This window comes from Nycticebus coucang, chromosome 6 (genome assembly GCF_027406575.1).
Source record: "Nycticebus coucang isolate mNycCou1 chromosome 6, mNycCou1.pri, whole genome shotgun sequence".
Taxonomy (NCBI): Eukaryota; Metazoa; Chordata; class Mammalia; order Primates; family Lorisidae; genus Nycticebus; species Nycticebus coucang.
This window is the reverse complement of record NC_069785.1, coordinates 110,582,308-110,605,942: the sequence shown is the minus strand read 5'-3', so window position 1 is coordinate 110,605,942 and position 23,635 is coordinate 110,582,308. Positions and strand designations below refer to the sequence as shown.

The 23,635-nt window shown below is 39.0% G+C and overlaps 1 protein-coding gene across 1 annotated transcript in view; it reads left to right on the top strand.

The window, feature by feature from the left end:
* Positions 1-23,635, top strand: part of GUCY1A2 (guanylate cyclase 1 soluble subunit alpha 2) — a 350,273-nt gene that overhangs the window by 302,876 nt on the left and 23,762 nt on the right. The window contains exon 7 of the mRNA XM_053595047.1: positions 20,311-20,465. Coding sequence (XP_053451022.1) covers positions 20,311-20,465 — 155 coding nt within the window. The remainder of the gene's footprint in view (positions 1-20,310; positions 20,466-23,635) is intronic.

Genomic DNA, 23,635 nt, shown 5'->3' with positions numbered 1-23,635 from the left:
AACTGAAAGCTTTTCCTCTTAGAACTGGAACCAGACAAGGTTGTCCTCTGTCACCTTTACTATTCAACATAGTGCAGGAAGTTCTAGCCAATACAATTAGGCAAGACAAGGAAATAAAGGGAATCCAAATGGGAGCAGAGGAGGTCAAACTCTCCCTCTTTGCTGACGACATGATCTTATACTTAGAGAACCCCAAAGACTCACCGCAAGACTCCTAGAAGTCATCAAAAAATACAGTAATGTTTCAGGATATAAAATCAATGTCCACAAGTCAGTAGCCTTTGTATACACCAATAACAGTCAAGATGAGAACTAATGAAGGACACAACTCCCTTCACCATAGTTTCAAAGAAAATGAAATACCTAGGAATATACCTAACGAAGGAGGTGAAAGACCTCTATAAAGAAAACTATGAACTCCTCAGAAAGGAAATAGCAGAGGATATTAACAAATGGAAGAACATACCATGCTCATGGATGGGAAGAATCAACATTGTTAAAATGTCTATACTTCCCAAAGCAATCTACCTATTCAGTGCCATTCCTATCAAAGTACCTACATCGTACTTTCAAGATTTGGAAAAAATGATTCTGCGTTTTGTATGGAACCGGAAAAAACCCTGTATAGCTAAGGCAGTTCTTAGTAACAAAAATAAAGCTGGGGGCATCAGCATACCACATTTTAGTCTGTACTACAAAGCCATAGTGGTCAAGACAGCATGGTACTGGCAAAAAAACAGAGACATAGACACTTGGAATCAAATTGAACACCAAGAAATGAAACTAACATCTTACAACCACCTAATCTTCGATAAACCAAACAAGAACTTACCTTGGGGGAAAGACTCCCTATTCAATAAATGGTGTTGGGAGAATTAGATGTCTACATGTAAAAGACTGAAAGTGGACCCACAGCTTTCCCCACTCACAAAAATTGATTCATGATGGATAAAGGACTTAAATTTAAGGCATGAAACAATAAAAATCCTCAAAGAAAGTATAGGAAAAACACTGGAAGATATTGGCCTGGGGGAAGACTTCATGAAGAAGACTGCCATGGCAATTGCAACAACAAAAATAAACAAATGGGACTTCATTAAACTGAAAAGCTTCTGTACAGCTAAGGAGACAATAACCAAAGCAAAGAGACAACCCACACAATGGGAAAGGATATTTGCATATTTTCAATCAGACAAAAGCTTGATAACCAGGATCTATAGAGAACTCAAATTAATCCACATGAAAAAAGCCAACAATCCCTTATATCAATGGGCAAGAGACATGAACAGAACTTTCTCTAAAGACGACAGACGAATGGCTAACAAACACATGAAAAAATGTTCATCATCTCTATGTATTAGAGAAATGCAAATCAAAACATCCCTGAGATATCATCTAACCCCAGTGAGAATGGCCCACATCACAAAATCTCAAAACTGCAGATCCTGGCGTGGATGTGGAGAGAAGGGAACACTTTTACACTGCTGGTGGGACTGCAAACTAGTACAACCTTTCTGGAAGGAAGTATGGAGAAACCTCAAAGCACTCAAGCTAGACCTCCCATTTGATCCTGCAATCCCATTACTGGGCATCTACCCAGAAGGAAAAAAAATCCTTTTCTCATAAGGACACTTGTACTAGACTGTTTATTGCAGCTCAATTTACAATCGCCAAAATGTGGAAACAGCCTAAATGCCCACCAACCCAGGAATGGATTAACAAGCTGTGGTATATGTATACCATGGAATACTATTCAGCCATTAAAAAAAATGGAGACTTTACATCCTTCGTATTAACCTGGATGGACGTGGAAGACATTATTCTTAGTAAAGCATCACAAGAATGGAGAAACATGAATCCTATGTACTCAATCTTGATATGAGGACAATTAATGACAATTAAGGTTATGGGGGGGGAAGCAGAAAGAGGGATGGAGGGAGGGCGGTGGGGCCTTAGTGTGTGTCACACTTTATGGGGGCAAGACATGATTGCAAGAGGAACTTTACCTAACAATTGCAATCAGTGTAACCTGGCTTATTGTACCCTCAATGAATCCCCAAGAATAAAAAAAAAAAAAAAAAGAATGAAGATTACCAAAATGTTTATCTTGCCAAGAATATATAACGAGTAAGTGGTAGGTCAGATTTCAAAGCCTATGACAACTTCCTAGCAGTAAAATACCCTTCAGCATCTGTAATCCTAAAATGTCCTGCACCGCAGCTTCTGTGTTGTTGCTCAGGCTGCTATAATGACCAACACCCAAGATAAAGAAGCTTCTCTCTGGAGTCCCATTCCGTCCTGATATAAGGGACTGTAAGACTAAACACATATGCATGAGTGTGGGTTGCCATCTAGCCCTAAATGAATGTGCTGAAGTCTCAAGGAAATTTCTTTTTGGTACCAACTTGAAGTATATTAAGGCTAAGTAAGGAGTATTCACATCTCTGCTCTGTTTGCTAATATTTTAATTAAACATGTATTTTTTTTGCTGTTAAAGGTCTTCAGGAACTATAACAAGAATATTTTGTTGATCACTTCAGTCTCCTGAGAGGAGGATGGAATATTGTTTCCATCCTAAAATGGAAGAGGTAGTGTATATATTTATATGTATGTGAAGGAATCTGCACAACCCTGATTAAAATAGTTTACTAGGCAAAGAGTAGACCTATGTCTACTGTTGGGTCCTGCATTATTTATTACTTGTAAATATTAACACATCTGTGAAACATTAAGCAATCGCCACAGACTCACGGACCTTGAAGTTGGATCCACCCTAGAGAGGGTTAAAAGTTCCGATGCCCAGGCTTCATCCCAGATCTGCTAAATCAAGATCTCGGTGGTGAAATCCCAATCAATGTTTGTAAAGTTTCCTAGTTGAATCCTATGTGTATCTAAGATTTCTACTGTAACTCAGGGTTTTATGTTGTTCTACTTTTATTCTGGAGCATACATTTAGCTATGTTATTTCTCTTATAGTATAAAAAGGAAAGTATGGCTTTCAAAAGAGGGTAAGAATTGTTACATTTAACGATCAATTAGACTCATTATTAAAATTCCTGTTTTTTTTGTTTACTTGTATGTTGTTTACACATATATTAAACACATTTTTTTTCTCTGAGATATAGAAATTTTGGGAAGTCAAATGAACTAAATTTTCCCTGAAGCAATTCAATTACCTAACAGTAGCATTGACATCGTTATAATATGTAGCATTTTCTCATAGAGGTACTTTTATTTTTACTAAATGGTATATGAAAGGAAATTATATATAATTGAAAGTTTTATTACTTTGATAAAATTGTAAAACAATAAACAATTTAAATATTTAATATTTGGAGGAAATGTCTGTTAATCATATGTCCTTTTTTTTAAGGAATAACATTTTTGTCTTTCTTTAACTTAGTGAGATTTAAAGACTCACTAAGTCTTTCTCTCCTCTGTATCACACAGAGCAAGTGTTTGGGACTGAATTGTTCCATAGTAATCTTTAGATGAGAGACGGAGGTATAAAAGGAAAGAAGAGAAGGGAGGAGGGATAAAGGCAAATAAGTTTCTACATTTTTTAGTTTACATTGTCTTTAGGAGTTGAAGGATCAGAGATTATGTTCTGTTCTTTGAAACTATTCAGAGGGCTCATACTTGGAAGATATTTTTGTTGAAAATAAAGTTATTCTGATCGGTCTTTGGTCTTGAGAATAAAAATATATACTATATATATAATATATGTGTATGCACGTGTGTGTATGTACACACATATACATATATACATACACACACAATGAAGGAGACAAGAGAGAGAAACATATTTTGATAGATAATTTAGATGAATAAATTTATAAACACACACTTAATGCTATTAGAATCTTTTTCCTAAATCTCTTTAGCCCTTTTAAAAAAGTCCATTACTACATACTTTATTAAATATTAAAAAAGATTATTCTTGCTGCTATAAAATTTCTTTTTTTACTAGAAATGTTTCCAGGTTCTCTGTTAAGGGCTGCCTTTTGACAGAAAACCATTTTCCTCAGTAAATAAAGTGAATTGGTAAATCAGTAGCAATATTTTCCAGTAGTGCAAGTATTCATGAAATAGAAAGAGATTTGAAGTTTTAACAGACGAATTCTATTAAAAATTAAGCCATTAAATAAAACCATTAGAAAAAGGTAGATTTCAATCTGGGTAATTATACAATAAAGATGTATTTAATGCTAAGTAAAATATATCACAGAATGATTTGATGTATGTTATAGGTGTGATTAGTATAATAAATGTTTTTTAGCATCATAAGTTAGATAACCAAAAATTGGATGTCAAAAAATGGTTTCTTATTCTTTTCTGTATATCAAAATGAAAATCAAATGTTGATAAGAAATATGTTTATTATCTTTGAATTCTGCTATTTTCTTTATTATAATAATCAGATCATGTCTATTTAAGGCACTGTGTTATTAAATGACGTGTCAACTATCGATATTTCTAACACAAAATGATGTTTCTTTAACTGCTAAATTATATGTTGGTTATTTCTAAACATATGCATCTCTGTATCTCAATTGATTTAAATCAGTTTCTGTGAAAAAATGTTTTAGGCATTCTTTTCTGCACAAAGGTAAATTTCAGATTCAGCTTTTAGGCCTTAATAATAACTCTCCTCCAAGCTGGGTCAAATTTAAATCTCTTATTGTATATCAAATGCATTTTTTTTACCTATTTTATTTTTTATATTTTTTATTTTTTTTTTATTAAATCATAGCTGTGTACATTGATATAATCATGGGGAATCATTCACTACCTTCACACACCGTTTACCAAGTTTCACATATACCCTTATAAGATGCACCACTGGTGTAATCCCACTAATCCCCTTCCCTCTACCCACCTCCCCCCTCCCTTCCTTCCCTTTCCCCCTCCCCCCATTCTTAGGTTGTAACTGGGTTATAGCTTTCTTTTTTTTTTCTTTCTTTTTTTTTTTTTCGAGGAGACAGAATCTCACTTTATGGCATCACACAGCTCACAGCAACCTCCAACTCCTGGGCTTAAGCGATTCTCTTGCCTCAGCCTCCCAAGTAGCTGGGACTACAGGCGCCCACCACAACGCCCAGCTATTTTTTGGTTGCAGTTCAGATGGGGCTGGGTTTGAACCCGCCACCCTCGGTATATGGGGCTGGTGCCTTACGGACTGAGCCACAGGCGCTGCCCCCGGGTTATAGCTTTCATGTGAAAACCCTAAATTAGTTTCATAGTAGGGCTGAGTACATTGGGTACTTTTTCTTCCACTCTTGAGTTACTTTGCTAAGAAGAATATGTTCCAGCTCCATCCATGTAAACAAGAAAGAGGTAAAGTCTCCATCTTTCTATAAGGCTGCATAATATTCCATGGTGTACATATACCACAATTTATTAATCCATTCATGGATGGATGGGCACTTGGGCTTCTTCCATGACTTAGCAATTATGAATCGGGCTGCAATAAACATTCTGGTACAAATATCTTTATTATGATGTGATTTTTGGTCTTCTGGGTATATGCCCAGTAGAGGGATTACAGGATTGAATGACAGATCCGTTTTTAGATCTCTAAGTGTTCTCCATATCTCTTTCCAAAAGGAATGTATTAATTTGCATTCCCACCAGTAGTGCAAAAGTGTTCCCTTTTCTCCACATCTGAGCCAACATCTCTGGTATTGGGATTTTGTGATATAGGCTAGTCTACTGGAGTTAGATGGTATCTCAAAGTAGTTTTGATTTGCGTTTCTCTGATGATTAAAGATGATGAGCATTTTTTCATATGTCTGAAGGCGACGTGCCTGTCTTCTTCAGAGAAGTTTCTCTTCAAATCCCTTGGCCAGCCTATGATGGGATCCCTTGTTCTATTCCTGCTAATGCATTTGAGTTCTCTGTGGATTCTGGTTATTAAATCTTTGTTGGAGACATAACCTGCAAATATCTTCTCCCATTCTGAGGGCTGTTTGCTTGCTTTACTTACTGTGTTCTTGACTGTGCATAAGCTTTTAAGTTTGATCAAGTCCCAGTAGTGTATTTTTGAAGCTGCTTCAATTGCCTGGGGGGGGTCCTCCTCATAAAATACACGCCCAGACAGATTTCTTCAAGGGTTTTCCCTGCACTCTCCTCTAGTATTTTTATAGTTTCATGTCTTAAGTTTAAATCTTTGATCCAGTGAGAGTCTATCTCAGTTAATGGTGAAAGGTGTGGGTCCAGTTTCAGTCTTCTACAGGTTGCCAGCCAGTTTACCCAGCACCATTTGTTAAATAAGGAATCTTTTCCCGACTGAATGTTTTTGATTGGCTTGTCAAAGATTAAATAACGGTAAGTAGCTGGATTCATCTCTTGGTTCTCTATTCTGTTCCAGACATCTACTTCTCTGTTTTTGTGCCAGTACCATGGTGTTTTGATCACTATCGATTTATAGTATAGTCTGAGGTCTGGTAGCGTAATTCCTCCTGCTTTGTTTTTATTTCTGAGTAATGTCTTGGCTACTCGAGTTTTTTCTGATTCCATATAAAACGAAGTATTGTTTTTTCCAGATCTTTAAAGTATGACAGTGGAGCTTGAATAGGGGTTGCATTGAAATTATATATTGCTTTGGGTAGTATGGACATTTGAACAATGTTGAATCTTCCCAGGATGAGCATGGTATGTTTTTCCATTTGTTAATATTTGCAGCTATTTCTTTTCTTAGAGTTTCATAGTTTTCTTTATAGAGATCTTTCACGTCTTTTGTTAGATAAATTCCCAAATATTTCATCTTCTTTGGCACTACTGTGAATGGGATAGAGTCCTTAACTGTTTTTCAACTTCACTATTTTTGGTATATATAAAGGCGACCGATTTATGAATGTTGATTTTGTAACCTGAGATGCTGCTGTATTCCTTGATCACTTCTAAGAGTTTTGTAGTAGAGTCCCTAGTGTTTTCCAGATATACTATCATATTATCTGCGAAGAGCGAAAGTTTGATCTCTTCTGACCCCATATGGATACCCTTGATTGCCTTTTCTTCCGTAATTGCAGTGGCTGAACCTTCCATTACAATGTTTAAAAGCAATGGAGACAATGGGCAGCCTTGTCTGATTCCTGATCTGAGTGGAAATGATTCCAATTTAACTGCATTCAATATGATATTGGCTGTGGGTTTGCTGTAGATGGTCTCTCATTTTAAAAATGTCCCTTCTATACCGATTTTCTTAAGTGTTCTGATCATGAAGGGATGCTGGATATTATCAAAAGCTTTTTCTGCATTGATTGAGCGAATCATATGGTCTTTGTTTTTTAATTTGTTTATGTGCTGGTTACATTTATAGATTTACGTATATTGAATCAGCCTTGAGACCCTGGGATAAAACCAACTTGGTCATGATGTATAATTTGTTTGATGTGTTGCTGGATTCTGTTTGTTAGGATCTTGTTGAATATTTTTGCATCTATATTCATTAGTGATATCGGTGTATAATTTTCTTTTCTTGTTGGGTCTTTTCCTGGTTTGGGGATCAGGGTGATGTTTGCTTCATAGAACGTGTTAGGTAGTCTTCCTTCTTTTTGTAACTTTTGGAACAGGTTGAGTAATATAGGTACTAATTCCTCTTTAAAAGTTTGGTAGAATTCTGACGTGAAGCCATCTGGTCCCGGGCTTTTCTTTTTAGGGAGGTTTTGTATGGTTGATGCTATTTCCGAACTTTATATGGGCCTGTTCAACATTTCCACTTGATTCTGGCTAAGTGTTGGAAGGTGACGTGCTTCCAAGTATTGGTGAATTTCCTTCAGATTTTCATATTTCTGAGAATACAGTTTCTTGTAATATTCATTAAGGATTTTATGGATTTCTGAGGAGTCTGTTGTTGTTTCGTCTTTGTTGTTTCTGATTGATGAGATTAGAGATTTTACTCTTTTTTTCCTGATTAGGTTGGCCAAAGGTTTATCTATTTTATTGACCTTTTCGAAAAACCGGCTTTTTGATTTATTGATCTGTTGTATTATTCTTTTGTTTTCAATTTCATTTAATTGTGCTCTAATTTTGGTTATTTCTTTTCTTCTACTGGGTTTGGGGTTGGAATGTTCTTCCTTTTCCAGTTGCTTGAGATGTCCCATTAAGTTGTTAACTTCCTCTCTTTCCGTTCTCTTGAGGAAGGCTTGCAGTGCTATAAATTTCCCTCTTAGAACTGCCTTTGCAGTGTCCCAGAGGTTCTGATAGTTTGTGTCTTCATTGTCATTTTGTTCCAAAAAATTGGCGATTTCTTTCTTAATCTCATCTCTGACCCAGCTATCATTCAGCATAAGGTTATTTAACTTCCATGTTTTTGTATAAGTATGCAGATTCCTATTGTTACTCAGCTCAAGTTTTATTCCATGGTGGTCCAAGAAGATGCATGGAATAATTTCTATTCCTTTAAATTTACTGAGGTTGACTTGTGACCTAAGATGTGATCGATTTTGGAATAAGTTCCATGTGCTGATGAGAAGTATGTGTATTCAGTTTTGTTGGGATGAAATGTTGTGTAGATGTCTGCTAAATCCAAATGTTGGATGGTTAGGTTTAAATCTAAGATTTCTTTGCTCATCTTCTTGTTGGAGGATCGATCCAACACTGCCAAAGGAGTGTTGAAATCTCCGACTATTATGGAGCTGGAGAAAATCAAGTTGCTCATGTCTATTAGAATTTCTCTTATAAATTGAGGTGCATTCTGGTTGGGTGCATAGATATTAATAATTGAGATGTCATCATATTGAGTATTACCCTTAACAAATATGAAGTGACCATTCTTGTCCTTCCTTACTTTTGTTGGTTTAAAGCCTATTGTATCTGCCAATAAAATTGCAACACCTGCTTTTTTCTGATTACCATTTGCCTGAAATATGGATGACCATCCTTTCACCCTGAGTCTGTATTTGTCTTTTAAGTTAAGATGTGACTCTTGTATGCAAGAAATATCTGGCCTGAGTTTTTGTATCCAGTCAGCTAACCTTTGCCTCTTTAGAAGACAGTTTAAGCCGTTCACATTAATGGATAATATTGATAAGTCTGGTGAAGTTTTGGGTATCGAGTTTTTCAAAAGTCCAGTGGACATTTTTAATCCTTTCGCCAGTGTGGTAATTGGAGTTTGATCCAAAGTTTCTGAGTGAGTTTACTTTTGTGGTATAGGATTGAGTTGGTCATTATGGAGGATAGGTCTGAGAATATCCTGAAGAGCTGGTTTGGTTATTGCAAATTTCTTCAACATATGAATGTCATTAAAGTATTTAATTTCTCCATCATAAATGAAACTCAATTTAGCTGGATACAAGATCCGGGGTTGAAAGTTATTTTGCTTTAGGAGATTAAAAGTCGGTGACCACCCTCTTCTGGCTTAAAAGTTTCAGCAGGGAGATCTTCAGTCATTCTAATATTCTTCCCTTTGAAGGTAATGGTTTTCTTTCTCCTAGCAGCTTTGAGGATTTTCTCCTTCATATTAACTTTAGTGAAGTTAATTATGATATACCTGGGGGATGTCTTATTGGGGTTGAGTCGTGCTGGGGTTCTGAAGCTGTCCGCTGTCTGAATTTCAGAATCTCTAGGCATGTCTGGAAAATTCTCTTTCATAATTTCATGCAGAAGGGCCTCTGTGACCAGCAAGGCCACTTCATCTGTTTCTGGAACTCCAATGATTCAGATATTCACCTTCTTTGAATTATTCCAGAGCTCTTGGAGAGAATGATCCGTTTTTGCTCTCCATTTCTCTTCCTCTTTGAGAGTTTGGGAGCGTTCAAAGGCTTTATCTTCAATGTCAGAAATCCTTTCTTCTGCTTGCTCCATTCTGTTGCTGAGGGATTCTACTGTATTTTTCATATCTTTGAGAGCTGCAAATTCTTGCTTCAGTGTGTCTAAGTCTTTGGTGGTTTTGTCTTTAAATTCGTTAAATTCTTGAGACAACTTTTGAATTTCTCCTTGAATTCCTAATTCCACTTTGTTAATCTTGTCTGCAATCCAAGTTCTGAATTTGATTTCTGACATCTCAGCCAGTTGTTTATGAATGGGATCTTCAATTACATCTGCCATATCTTTCCTTGGGGGGGGGTTGATCTATTCTGGTTATTCATGTTACCAGAGTTCTAACGCTGATTCTGCGCCATGGTTGTTTTACTCCCTTTGATTTTTCCCCTGGGGCTTTGTCGAGGGCCTTTACAGTGTTGTGGCTTGAGAAACAGGCCTGTTGTGGCCTGTTGTGGCCCTATCTGGTGTGGTGGGGCTAAGTGGTTCTGTCTTGTTTTCAGGTGGTTTCTGTTCCACCCTTGTGAAACAGATAGTCTGGATTGAAGTCTCAGCTGTGGAGAAATATCAGCAATTAAGTCACCTCACCCCCCACCGGCAAACAATTGGAAAAGAAAAATCAAACCTTCCTACCACCGTGCACCCAGGGCACCACCTGATTTGTCCTCAGGCGATTGGTTCGGTTCAAAAAGTCCAAATCAATTGTCTCAGTCTGCACCTCTCTCAGGTGAGAGAGTTTAAGCGATCTCTGTGAACTGGATCACAGGGGTCTGGTGACTACTCTGGTGTGGCTTGCTCCAGTGCTGCATGGAGTCAGGAGGAGCCACCCAGCCAATAGATCAGTCTGGGAAAGTTGCTGCCTCCTTCCCCACCTTCACCACTGTCACACCCAGTCACTGATAGCCCTGCAGTTGGCTGATCCAGTTGCCTGTAGTGAATCGGTACTCCAGGAGTTTGCACCTGCCTGAATCACAAGGAAGTCTGCCAGGCCGGCCTCTCTCTAGCAGGAGGAGGTGAGGCCTGACAACCTCAGGCGCGTGATGAAGGTTGGGGAGTTTTCACTCAGGTCCAGTCTTGCCCCTGACTAATGTTACTGACAGAACAGAACAGAACAACTCTACAGTTCCCCTGCAGAAGAGAAGCTGAATTGAGTTCGAAATCAGCTTGTCTTGCTCTTGTATTGTCTATAGGCTGACGATCCCCTGAGGGCCAGGTGCATCTTAGGTTTAGTAAAGCTGACCTCAGGGTCAGCCCCACTCTGGGAGTTTCCCCGGTTTGCAAGTTGGAGTTGCCTCAGGCAAATCCTATACTCAGAGTCTCTGTTTGCCAGGGAGGCAGGGGGTGTGGCTTCAGAATATTCGGTAGTGAGCCGTATTGCTAGCAAAAGAGGGCTACTGTTTTATGGCTCATGCAACTGCTGGTCAGGTGTAGCTCCCTTCCGGCCAACTGTCCTCTCTCCGCTCCCATACCCCAGAGTCTGCACAAACTGGCTGCAGCCCAGCACTGTCTACACCCCTCGAGCAATCGCCCAAGAGTCTGGACCCCTAGGGGACAGGCCTCCAGACCTTGGAGTGAGAGCAGAGGGGAGCGCGGGGAGCGCTGGGAGCCTGGGGTTGCAGGCAGAGAGCACACACAGCTTTACACAGTTTTATGCCTGGCCGTATTGTCACCAAAAGACGGCTGTCACACTGTGCCTCAGGGAACTGCCACTCCTGTGCAGTCCCCTCTCCGCCAACCGGGACTGGCCTCCAGACCTCAGTGTGAGTGAAGGGGAGTGCTGGGAGCTCAGAATTCCAGGTAGAGACTATATACAGTTTATACAGTTTTATGCCTGGCAGGAGGACGCCGTGGCACCCTTGTAGGGGAGGTAGGTCCAGTTTTTAGAGGGTCTCTCCCATGGAGTGTAGTGGGAGGAGCTTTGAACTCTGCCTGGTTGTTTGTGGGGCACTCTGAGACGTTCTCAGGGGGGAGGAGACTCCCGTCCACTTGGTGATGGATTTTGTACCTTTTGTTTGTATCCTTGTGGTTGCAGCTCGCCTCAGTGGGGTTGACATGCGTTCTACAAACTTCTTTCTTAGTGCAGCTCAAATCCACCAGGTTACTTGCTGAATTTTTGTCCTTTAACTCTCCTACTGGACGGGAGCCTCTGTGGAAAGCTGGCTTCAGTCAGCCATCTTGTCTCCTCCCCCTATCAAATGCATTTAAATAACAACATACACATTAGCATCTGCCCTGGGCATAGGCAGTGGAGAAGCTGGGCCATGTTGCCGTGTCCCCATGGCAGACTCTGATACTCAGAACTATCAGCAGTTTGATTCCAGGGACTGTCTCCCAGCTGTCTCTTACAGGGTTCTATCCTTCCTCATCAAAAAACATAAATAAGATTATAAAGCCATTTTTTCCCCATTATTGTAAAATGCATTTTGTATTTTGTAAAATCTCACCATATTTTGTTTTAGAAAAGTCATAATAGTTTGTATTGTATGTCTGAAATTATATGGCATCATACCAGGGTGAGAACACTTATTTGGTCAGATACTTTCTATAAAGTGAAATTTATCTATGAATGGTACTTTTGGGATGTTTAAAGTAAACACAGTAAGATATGCTGCCCAAAGTGGTGTTTGCCCAAGAGTTACTACTTGAAAACACCACATTCTGACACCATCAGGCTGTCCCCCCGATAGAGAGGAAAATGCCACAATGCCACACAATTATCTCTCCCTGATTCCTTGTACATGTGGGGACCAAGAAGAAATCGTAAAAACTATGACTGGATGTAAGTTGATTGTATTCTTCCCAAGAATCTTGAGCTTTTGAAATTAGAATTTAAAATATTAATATTCTTATTAGGGAAATATTGATTATTAATTAAAAATAAGACAAAAATATGACACTTTATCTCATTTTGTTGATGAAAGGAGTATTTTATGATAAAACTTCATAGTACATGTTAACTAATTCTTGTAAAAGGATGAAGTGCTTCTTTTATTCTTGCCTAACAATATGAATAATGGCTTTAAGCTTCTTTCTCTTGAAGCAGTTAATTAAAAGTTTCTCAAAAGCTTAAAATCACATAAATCTAAGTACAATACTTACATAAAGGCAAACATGAGTGAACAGCTAACTGGATTTTTCTACTAGAAGACTTTCTTCTTTCTCTACTATAGACCTTCGATTTTAGTTTGGACATTTTTCTTGCTTAACTGAGACTGTTCTTCTTCAGGTATGGATTAACTGAGTTCAACGTGTACTTTCTCGGATGTAGAAGCATGAGCTAAGAGTACTTTTTCTGAGAAACACTTCCCTGATTCTCCAGACTTGGTCCTTCCCACCCACCTGCTGCATGAATCCTGCTTCGGATATTTTAACTTGTTAATATTGACCATAATTTCAGTTAGCTATTCTACCTTTTACATCAAATAAATTCTCTGAATGAAAACTCTGAAACAACAAAAACTCTTTGGTTTCTCTTTATACTCTGAGCACTTAGAACAGAGTCTGTGATTCAGGCTGGATGGTATTTCAGATGAGGCAATCGACATGAGTAAAATCTCAGAGGCATGGCTGCATGAAGCATTTTCTTAGTGTGGTGAGTAGACCAGTCAGGAAAGATTTAGTGTTGAAAATCATGAACAGTGGGATGGAAGGTTTTTGCTGCGTGATTGAAGGTACACTAATAAATTAATGCATCCTTTATTTTTTCTGAGTTTCCAGTGGAATTTGTTGATCCTTCTGTATAAACAGAACAGGCAAACCAGATGAAATATGATTTGTTTGTCTATGTCTGATGGGCCTGGTAGACACAGCCTGAGACATCACTCAATTTAGATGCTTTTTACAGTACACTGAAGACAAAGCCTAATGATAGAAAGTCCAGAGCTGGCCCTCACAATAATTTGCTCTTTTCACTGTGCTTTTCTAGACCTTAGCTTATTTGTAAAAATGGAGCTGGACTAAAGGTTCTGGGCTGCCCTCTGAACCCTACATTTCTCCTTTACTAAACTAGGGAGAGTTTTGGCTTACTGAGGTAGAGAACTACACAGCCTTCTGTTTTTAAAAGTTGTAGTAGGAATGTTTTCTAAATATGCAATTGTTTGTAAGTCTTGGTTAACAAATAACATGTATTATGGAATAATGTGAAAATAACTGAATCTTTTGATAACTGGAGACTTTGCTGTGTCTCAGAATTTTGTGCTATTATATACATTGAGGACATACAAGGTTGGGTAATAGGTAACCTAACCTCAGGCTATATCCTAAAGTCATTGTGCTTTTTTAATAAATCCCTCGGACAACATTATCTTTTTCATGAACTTTCTCTTAAGAGAAAAGTCTTGTGTGCTTTATCCAAGCTTTGATCTGATTAAGCATTTACATTTTTACTTAGGCTTCTTTACTACTAATAGGTTCCCAGAGGTGTATTTAGTGCAAGGTTTTTCAATTTTGTCACAATTGATATTTGAGGCTAGTGAATTCTTCGCTGGGGGTGGGGAGCTGTCCTGGGAATCTGTAGCTCTACCAGTAGCTAGATATTGATAGATAACCATTAGCAGCTCTCCCTCCCTGTTGTGAAAATAGCAAAATTGTCTCCAGACATTGCCAAATGTCCACTGAGGGGCATACGTGGTCCCATTTGAGAACCATGGTTCAGTGCAAATAAATTCTCTTCTGTGAGAGCTTACTAGCCAGATGGATGCAAACGTTACTGCTCGGTTAACCCATTTAAATAAAGCTAAATATTGCCCAAATGGATCCAAACCCTTCACTGATGGTTAAACGTATCTCTCTGTTTTATGTAACAGATGCTCTTGGCACATTCTGAATGAGGCAATCAGAGATGTCCTTGTTTAGAAAACAATTCCTAGGAAATTTTAATAAGTTGTCAAAAGAAATGCTAAAGAAAATTATGTCTGATGATTCAGCTTACTTCCCAAACTATTGGTATTGTCTTACTTCCCAAACGAAACACCTCTCTGAGTCCTGTCCCACTACAGGGCAGTGGCAGGGACAGCGTGTCCGTGCTGGTTTGTGGTTGTTCATACTCATGCAGCTTTTAGATGGACTTCTAAGAGAAAAAATAGGGGTTTTTTTGTTTGTTTGTTTGTTTTTATGATCACTCCTCCCCAAAGGACATCAGGGTATTTTTTCTTTTTTTCTTGAGACAGAGTCTCACTTTGTCACCCTTGGTAGTGTACCGTGGTGTCATTGCTCACAGCAACCTCCAACTCTTGGGTTTACGCGATTCTCTTGCCTCGGCCTCCCAAGTAGCTGGGACTATAGGCGCCCACCACAACACCCAGCTATATCTTGAGCATTTTTCAGGTTATAATAATTCTCATTCTGAAAATTTGGCTTAAAAAAATCCCTCAAATCTTCTTATCATAGGCTGAGTTAGAAGTATGTAAGTCTTCTATATAGTTGGTGTCAGAAAACACACACAAAAAAAGGCTGTAAATTGTGTCTGTTTGATGATAATCACTCTTGCTCTTCTTCTGGTTAAAATGATTACTACAGTGACCACAAACCCAAAATGGCAACTTACAGCATCTAAGGTCTGTGTGTTTTTCAAGCAAATCTGTATTTCACAACGTGACAGTATAAATAGACCTTTTGAAAGTAAACATAACCACAAAGAAATATGGTATTGCAGAGGGCTTTTCTAACTTTAGAAATAGGTGCTTTATACTTATTTCAAAGGAATATCGCCATTTAGGTTTTGCTTTAAATCCAAATAGCCAATCCTCATCAGAAAATCTCACTTCTGTTTTCACCCAATATCAAGTTCAGGGATTGGATTTATATTTCCATCTTTTTTTTTTTTTTTTTTTTTTTTTGTAGAGACAGAGTCTCACTGTACCGCCCTCGGGTAGAGTGCCGTGGCGTCACACGGCTCACAGCAACCTCTAACTCTTGGGCTTACATGATTCTCTTGCCTCAGCCTCCCGAGCAGCTGGGACTACAGGCGCCCGCCACAACGCCCGGCTAATTTCCATCTTAAAAAATAAAAAAAATCTGGACAAATACACGAAACAACAATTTCATGGCACTGGGCACTCGGCAATGGAAGACAGTGATTCCTGAGAGAGAGGAGACACACAAGCTGAGCCCGTGAGTGTCCTCGCTGACGGCTTGGACAGACACCCAGGCTGCCGCTCAGTACACACAAGCTGAGCCCGTGAGTGTCCTCGCTGACAACTTAGACAGAACCTAGGTTGCCACTCAGTACACACAAGCTGAGCCCGTGAGTGTCCTCGCTGACGGCTTAGACTCAAACACCCAGGCTGCCGCTCAGTACACAGGAGCTGAGCCCGTGAGTGTCCTCGCTGACAACTTAGACAGACACCCAGGCTGCCAGTACACACGAGCTGAGCCCGTGAGTGTCCTCGCTGACGACTTAGACAGACACCCAGGCTGCCGCTCAGTACACACGAGCTGAGCCCGTGAGTGTCCTCGCTGACAACTTAGAACCCAGGCTGCCGCTCAGTACACACAAGCTGAGCCCGTGAGTGTCCTCGCTGACAACTTAGACAGAACCTAGGTTGCCACTCAGTACACACAAGCTGAGCCCGTGAGTGTCCTCGCTGACGGCTTAGACTCAAACACCCAGGCTGCCGCTCAGTACACAGGAGCTGAGCCCGTGAGTGTCCTCGCTGACAACTTAGACAGAACCCAGGCTGCCGCTCAGTACACACGAGCTGAGCCCGTGAGTGTCCTCGCTGACGACTTAGACAGACACCCAGGCTGCCAGTACACACGAGCTGAGCCCGTGAGTGTCCTCGCTGACGACTTAGACAGACACCCAGGCTGCCACTCAGTACACACAAGCTGAGCCCGTGAGTGTCCTCGCTGACAACTTAGACAGACACCCAGGCTGCCAGTACACACGAGCTGAGCCCGTGAGTGTCCTCGCTGACGACTTAGACAGACACCCAGGCTGCCGCTCAGTACACACGAGCTGAGCCCGTGAGTGTCCTCGCTGACGGCTTAGACAAACACCCAGGCTGCCGCTCAGTACACACAAGCTGAGCCCGTGAGTGTCCTCGCTGATGACTTAGACAGATACCCAGGCTGCTGCTCAGGGATCAGACCAGAGGCACTCAGCAAACTCCTTGAATTAATGAGATGGAGGTAAGAATCTAGGAGAACAAGAAGCCCAGAGGTAACAGACAGAGTCCCAGAGAGGGGATATTTGAACCCAGACCCCCGGATATCATCTAAAGGTTCTCCTCATGTAGTCCACAGAGCACTGATCATGTGTCAAATGAAATACCTGAGCCCCCTGGGAGGGGAGATCACTCCCCCAAAAGAGTAAAAGGTACCTGGAAGTCAGGTAGGACTTGGAAGAACAATGCCTTTTTCCATCAGGCAGATTGGAAAACCTCGTGAATTGAGAGCATTGGAGAAAGTACACATGGTGCTTGCCCTTATGATGGGGGATAATTAGTCCGTTGTGCAACATTGCTCCAGGTTTCCCTAAAAAATCTTGAAAGAAAGACTTGAAAGGAAGAAAGTCTTTCTGAGGAACTTCACTGAATCCAAGAACAAAGCTCAAGAATATTTATGAGAATATAAAAAATATCCACCACTCAACAAGTCAAATTCATGATATCAGAATCCAGTGAAAACTTACTAGGCATGAGGAAAAGCTGGGAAAATATTACTCATATTGAAGGGGAAAAGTCAGTCAATCAAAACTGATCCATACAGAGCTGAAATTGTTAGTCCAGAGCACTAAAACCATTGTTTTAACTGCATTCCATATGTTTAAAAGTTAGATTGATATCTGGAAGATAAAAAACATCAACTTGGACTTTTAGAGAGGAAACTTAGATATAAAAAATACACTGGATGTTATTAACAACAGCTAAGATATTGCAAAAGAAAAGACTATAAATTGGAATATATACCGAAAGAAATTATCTCCAATAAATAGAGAAAAATTATTTTCAATGAAAATTACAGAACTTTGGAAATAATGCAAGCAGCCTAAAATACACATAACTAGAATTTCTAAGAGGGAGAAGTGGGCAGGAAAAATATCTGAAAAAGTAATTGCTGGAAAATTTCCAAATTTGATGGAAACTATAAAACAACAGATCCAAGACTAAACAAAGGCACGCACAAGAACATAAGGAAAGTAACACCAAGGGATATTATACCAAATTACTTAATACTAGCCATAAAAGAAAGCCTTAAAAGCAAACAGAATAAAAATACTTGTTACATACAGAGGAATTAGCATAATCATGACAGCAGATTTCTCATCTGAAACAATGCAGGGGAGGAGCCAGGATAGCAATATCTCTAAAGTACAGAAGGGAAAAATTAAACTGTCAACCTAGAATTCTATATACAGTAAATTTTTTTGAGACAGAGTTTCACTTTGTTGCCCTTGGTAGAGTGCTGTAGCATCATAGCTCACAGCAACATCAATCTTAAGTGATTCTCTTCTCTCAGCCTCCCAAGTAGCTGGGACTACAGGGGTCTGCCACAATGCCTGGTTTTTTTTAGTGATGGGGTCTCGCTTAGGCTGAGGCTGGTCTGGAACCTGTGAGCTCAAGCAATCCCCTGCCTCATCCTCCCAGAGTGCTGGGATTACAGGTGTAAGCCACCGCCCCTGACCCTCCTCCAAAATCTTTTAAACATGAAGGCAAAATGAAGACTTTTTCAAACATATAAAAGCTGAAGGAGTCCATTATCAGTGGCCCAATAGTATAAGAAATGTCAAGGCAGGGGAAAGCCGTAGAAAATCATGGGACGAGGTGGCAACATAAATCAAAATGGTTAATATGGAAAACTGGAACTCATCAAAAGAAGGATATTTCATAAATTTTATCATTTATCAGATGCAAATCTAGAAGTTTTATATTAAATCTTTTTCCTTTAAAAAAAAAAGGTAATGTTAAAGAAGTTCTTTGGGCTGAGTGAAAATGATGTCAGATGGATCTACATGAAGAGATGAGAGCACTCAGAGGGAGGCTGCTGCTGTCTGCATCCCGCATCCTGTGGCTGGAACTGAGGGTGCTCTGAAGACGGGCCAGGGACGGGGAGGAGACAGGGCTGCCTGACCATCCGCACCACTCACCTGGGACCTGTTGTTGAGAGACAGATAAAAGTCTACATTTTTAAAGTGTCTGTATTTGGGAATTTCACTGATACCACAGATTGACCTTTCTCTAGTTAGTGTTAATAGAATCCTTTTTAAAGCTGTAAAGTTGTGCTTTTCACATTAAGATCTTGAATTTACTTGATACTGTTTTCCACATTAACAAAGTGATCCAGAGCATTCTAATGGAAAGGATGTCCTTTTCGTGCTGATTTGAAATGCTGACTTTTCCATGAATCTAGCTCATGTGTATCTGCATGGCAGGCTGCCCGGGCTCCCTTCTCCATTAGTCTGTTTCTCTATATGATGGTATCCAAGCACTGATCAGATGTGTTTAGACTAAGACTTGATATGCAATAGGGAAAATACCCTATTCTTCTTTCTGAAATACATTAACTCTTCCTACCATATTGAATTTCCAAATAAATTTTATGGAGTCAGTTTTTTAAAAGTAAATGAAAAGGTTATGCAGCTAGGTCACATTAATTTCAACCTATCTTCTTATGAGTCTCTCCACACAGAAGTCTCTATTCCTACGACAAGGTTTATCTCAGAGTGAGTTTTTTTTTTTTTCTGGCGAGAGGGGCATGGCAGTGAAGAGATGATGGTTTGCCTACCTGGTGGACCTCTGGGGTTGGGTTTCCTGCTTGTTTCTCAGTGATGCTCTGTGTTCTCCTAGAACTAAGGATATCATTGCCCATTTGGTCTCCATCAGCTTCATTTATTTTGGTGTGAAACATGTGATGTGAGATCATTACTGCAATCACATTTAAGTGTATATCAACTTTACACTGAGGGCATGAATCGGCAGCAAGGCTTGCTGTTACTGTTCCAACAATATCGGATCATTTGAAACAAATGGGCAAGGTAAAGAAGCTGAATAACGGGTTCTGCATGAATTGAACAAGTGTCAGAAGAGAAATGTCTCGAAGCTTGCCCTTTCTGCTGTCACGACATAAAGGCAAACTGTTTCTATACTGTACTGTCATTTGTGAAGAAAAATGGATTCTGTTTGACAGTTGTCAGTGTCAAATATAAATCTTTAATTTACAATTGTGTTTAATGCTATGAAGGGAAGAAATAGAGTTTTCTGTAAGAACAACTGGAGAGAAAACTGGAGACTAATACACTATACGCTTTTCAGTTAGCCCATACTATGTACAAATGAAACCCAATTTAATCTATAACAGATTTATGTAGCAAATTAAACTTAGATTTTTGCATTTAATTAATTCATTTATTCATTTATCCCACAACATTTGCATTCATTGAGCAGTATAATATCTAAATATTAGGCTCAAAAAAAGGACCAAGATTCACCTCCAGTCTTTGAGAAGATTGTAGTTTAATTTTTTTAAGAATTAGTAGCACCTTTCATTAATATAATTGCATACCAAATGAAAACCAATATATTCGTGTCCTTTTTCATTCTTTTTTAGATGAGGATAGGCATTCACTCAGGTTCCGTGCTGGCTGGAGTTGTTGGGGTGAGAATGCCACGTTATTGCCTGTTCGGAAATAATGTCACTCTGGCAAGCAAATTCGAGTCGGGAAGTCACCCTCGGCGCATCAACATCAGCCCGACCACTTACCAGTAAGTGTGTTCTGTCCACCTCCTTCCCAGGTGTGGCTTTGAGGTGACACCCGTCATTTTGGAGACTGTTCTCTTTCTTGATCCTATCATTTTCCAAGATATCATGAGTAGATCTGCCCAGTCTGAAAGACAGTAATTGTGATGCAAACTTTTATTTCTGTCCTGAGACAGTGCATGAAAAATCTGACTTGACTGAGAGGTAAATAAAGGTTTGTTATTTGTCACAATTTCTATTCTTCTGGGGTATACACAGGAGAGCAAATGTCACGCATTACACTAGAAATCCCCAAAATTTCCAATGTTCATCATTCATAAAAATCAAAGGAATAATGAAATAGAAAGAGCAGTTTGTTTTTATTCTTTTGAGGAATGAATATAAATAAGGATGCAGTTAAGTAAAGTCTGTATAGTATCCCTTATCTGAAATGCTGAGCATAAGAAGAGTTTTGGATTTTGGATATTTACAGGCTTTAGAATATTTGCATTATATTACCAGCGCAGCATCCCAAAACTAAAAATCCAGAATCCTCTGGGGAGTACATCGTTTGAGTGTATGTTGACACTTGAAATATTTTAGATTTTGGAGGTTTCAGATTTTGTATATTTGGATTTGGATGCCCACCTGTTCTGGGTACAGAGTAAAACTTCAAAGTACCTAAAAGGTCATCTTTGGCAATGCTATACTTGTTTGCCTCCTTAAGTCTTCCTTATTTCGTGGCTGGTAGAAATGTTACCCCCACTGGATGTCAATACCCGTATGGGAAGGGGCCATGTCTGGTTTGGCTCATCCTTATATATTCCTGCAACGTACAAAAAATGTTTATGGAATTAATGAAAAATACACCAATAAGATGGAATTCTTCAGAATATATAGCAGAGAACAGCCTGAAAATCTCTAATACTGTGCAACTTTGGCTTTATCTAAGCATTGATGTACTAGCTATTTAATTAGTGTTAGAATGTAGGTCATATTGAAAAATGTAGATTAAAATTAGTGATCATTGCAATTATTATTGACATGATTACAAAAAATACCCTTAAAGAGAAAATTTGAATATAAAGTTAATAAAAGTTGATTATAGTAACAAATAGAATTATATATATTGAAAGTTTTTATACAAAAACTGTACAGAGGAAATTAAAGTGTTTTAGATGAAAAGCAAATCCGTCCTGAGGAATCAATGAAAAAGAGAACTGAAACTACAAATATAAAATTGAGAGAAAGTTCACATTAAAAAAATAGACTCAAGGGGGGTGGAGGCAAGATGGCTGACTGGAACCAGGTTTCCACAGAGGGTCCCATCCAGAAGGAGAGTTAAGGGACAGAAGTTTATCAAGTAAGCTGATGGTTTGCAGCTGAGCCAAGAGAGAAGGGTGAAGAACACACATCAACCCTGCTGAGGCAAGCTGCGATCTGAAGGAGACAAAAAAAGGTACAAAATCCATCGCCAAGCAGAAAGGAATCACATCCCCCATGAGAAGTGCTTGCAGTACTCCATAAAAACAAGCAAGCAAAGTCCAGACGTCCTCCCATTTTATCCCAGGGGAGAGACCCTCTGAAAACCAGACCTACTACTCCTAATAGGGTGTCATGGCACTCTCCTGCCAGGCATAAAACTGTATAAAACTGTATATATTCTCTACCTGCAATTCTGAACTCACAGCAATCCCCTCCATAATGACCAGCACAATCCTTTACCACAAAAGTAAACACACTCAGAAACTTTTGATCAAACTCCAACTTCCACAGTGGTGAAAGGATTAAAAAATGTCCACTGGACTTTTGAAAAATTTGGCACCCAAAATTCTACCAGGCTTATCAATATTCTCCATTAATGTGAATGGCTTAAGTTGTCCTCTCAAGAGGCACAGGTTGGCTGACTGGGTACAAAAACTCAGGTCAGATATCTTCTGCATACAAGAATCTCATCTTATCTTAAAAGATAAATATAGACCCAGGGTGAAGGGATGGTTATCTGTATTTCAGGCAAATGGAAATCAGAAAAAAGCAGGTGTTGCAATTCTATTTGCAAATACAATAGGCTTTGAACCAACAAAAGTAAGGAAGGAGAAGAATGGTCACTTCATATTTGTTAAGGGTAATACTCAATGTGATGAGATTTCAATTATTAATATTTATGCAGCCAACCAGAATGTGCCTCAATTTATAAGAGAAACTGTAACAGATATAAGCAACTTGATTTCCTCCAGCTTCATAATAGTCAGAGATTTTAACACTCTTTTGGCAGTGTTGGTTAGATCCTCCAATAAGAAGCTGAGCAAAGAAATTTTAGACTTAAACCTAACCATCCAACATTTGGATTTAGCAGACATCTACAGAACATTTCATCCCAACAAAACTGAATACACATACTTCTCATCAGCTCACGGAACATACTCCAAAATTGATCACGTCTTAGGTCACAAGTCTAACCTCAGTGAATTTAAAGGAATAGAAATTATTCCTTGCATCTTCTTGGACCACCATGGAATAAAAGTTGAACTCAGTAACAACAGGAATCTGCATACTCATACAAAAACATGGAAGCTAAATAACCTTATGCTGAATGATAGCTAGGTCATAGACTAGATTAAGTAGGAAATTACCAAACTTTTGGAACAAAACGATAATGAAGACACGAATTATCAGAATCTCTGGAATACTGCAAAGACAGTACTAAGAGGGAAATTTATAGCACTGCAAGCCTTCCTCAAGAAAATGGAAAGAGAGGAAGTTAACTTAATGGGACATCACAAGCAACTGGAAAAGGAAGAACATTCCAATCTCAAACCCAGCAGAAGAAAAGAAATAACCAAAATTAGAGCAGAATTAAATGAAACTGAAAACAAAAGGATTATATAAGAGATTAATAAATCAAAAAGTTGGTTTTTTGAAAAGGTCAATAAAATAGATTAACCTTTAGCTAATCTAACCAGGAAAAAAAGAGTAAAATCTCAAATTTCATCAATCAGAAATGGCAAAAATGAAAAAACAACAGACTTCTCAGAAATTCAAAAAATCCTTAATGAATGTTACAATGAACTTTATTCTCAGAACTATGAAAATCTGAAGGAAATTGACCAATACTTGGAAGCCTGCCGCCTTCCAAGACTTAGCCAGAATCAAGTAGAAATGCTGAATTGGCCTATATCAAGTTTTGAAATAGCAT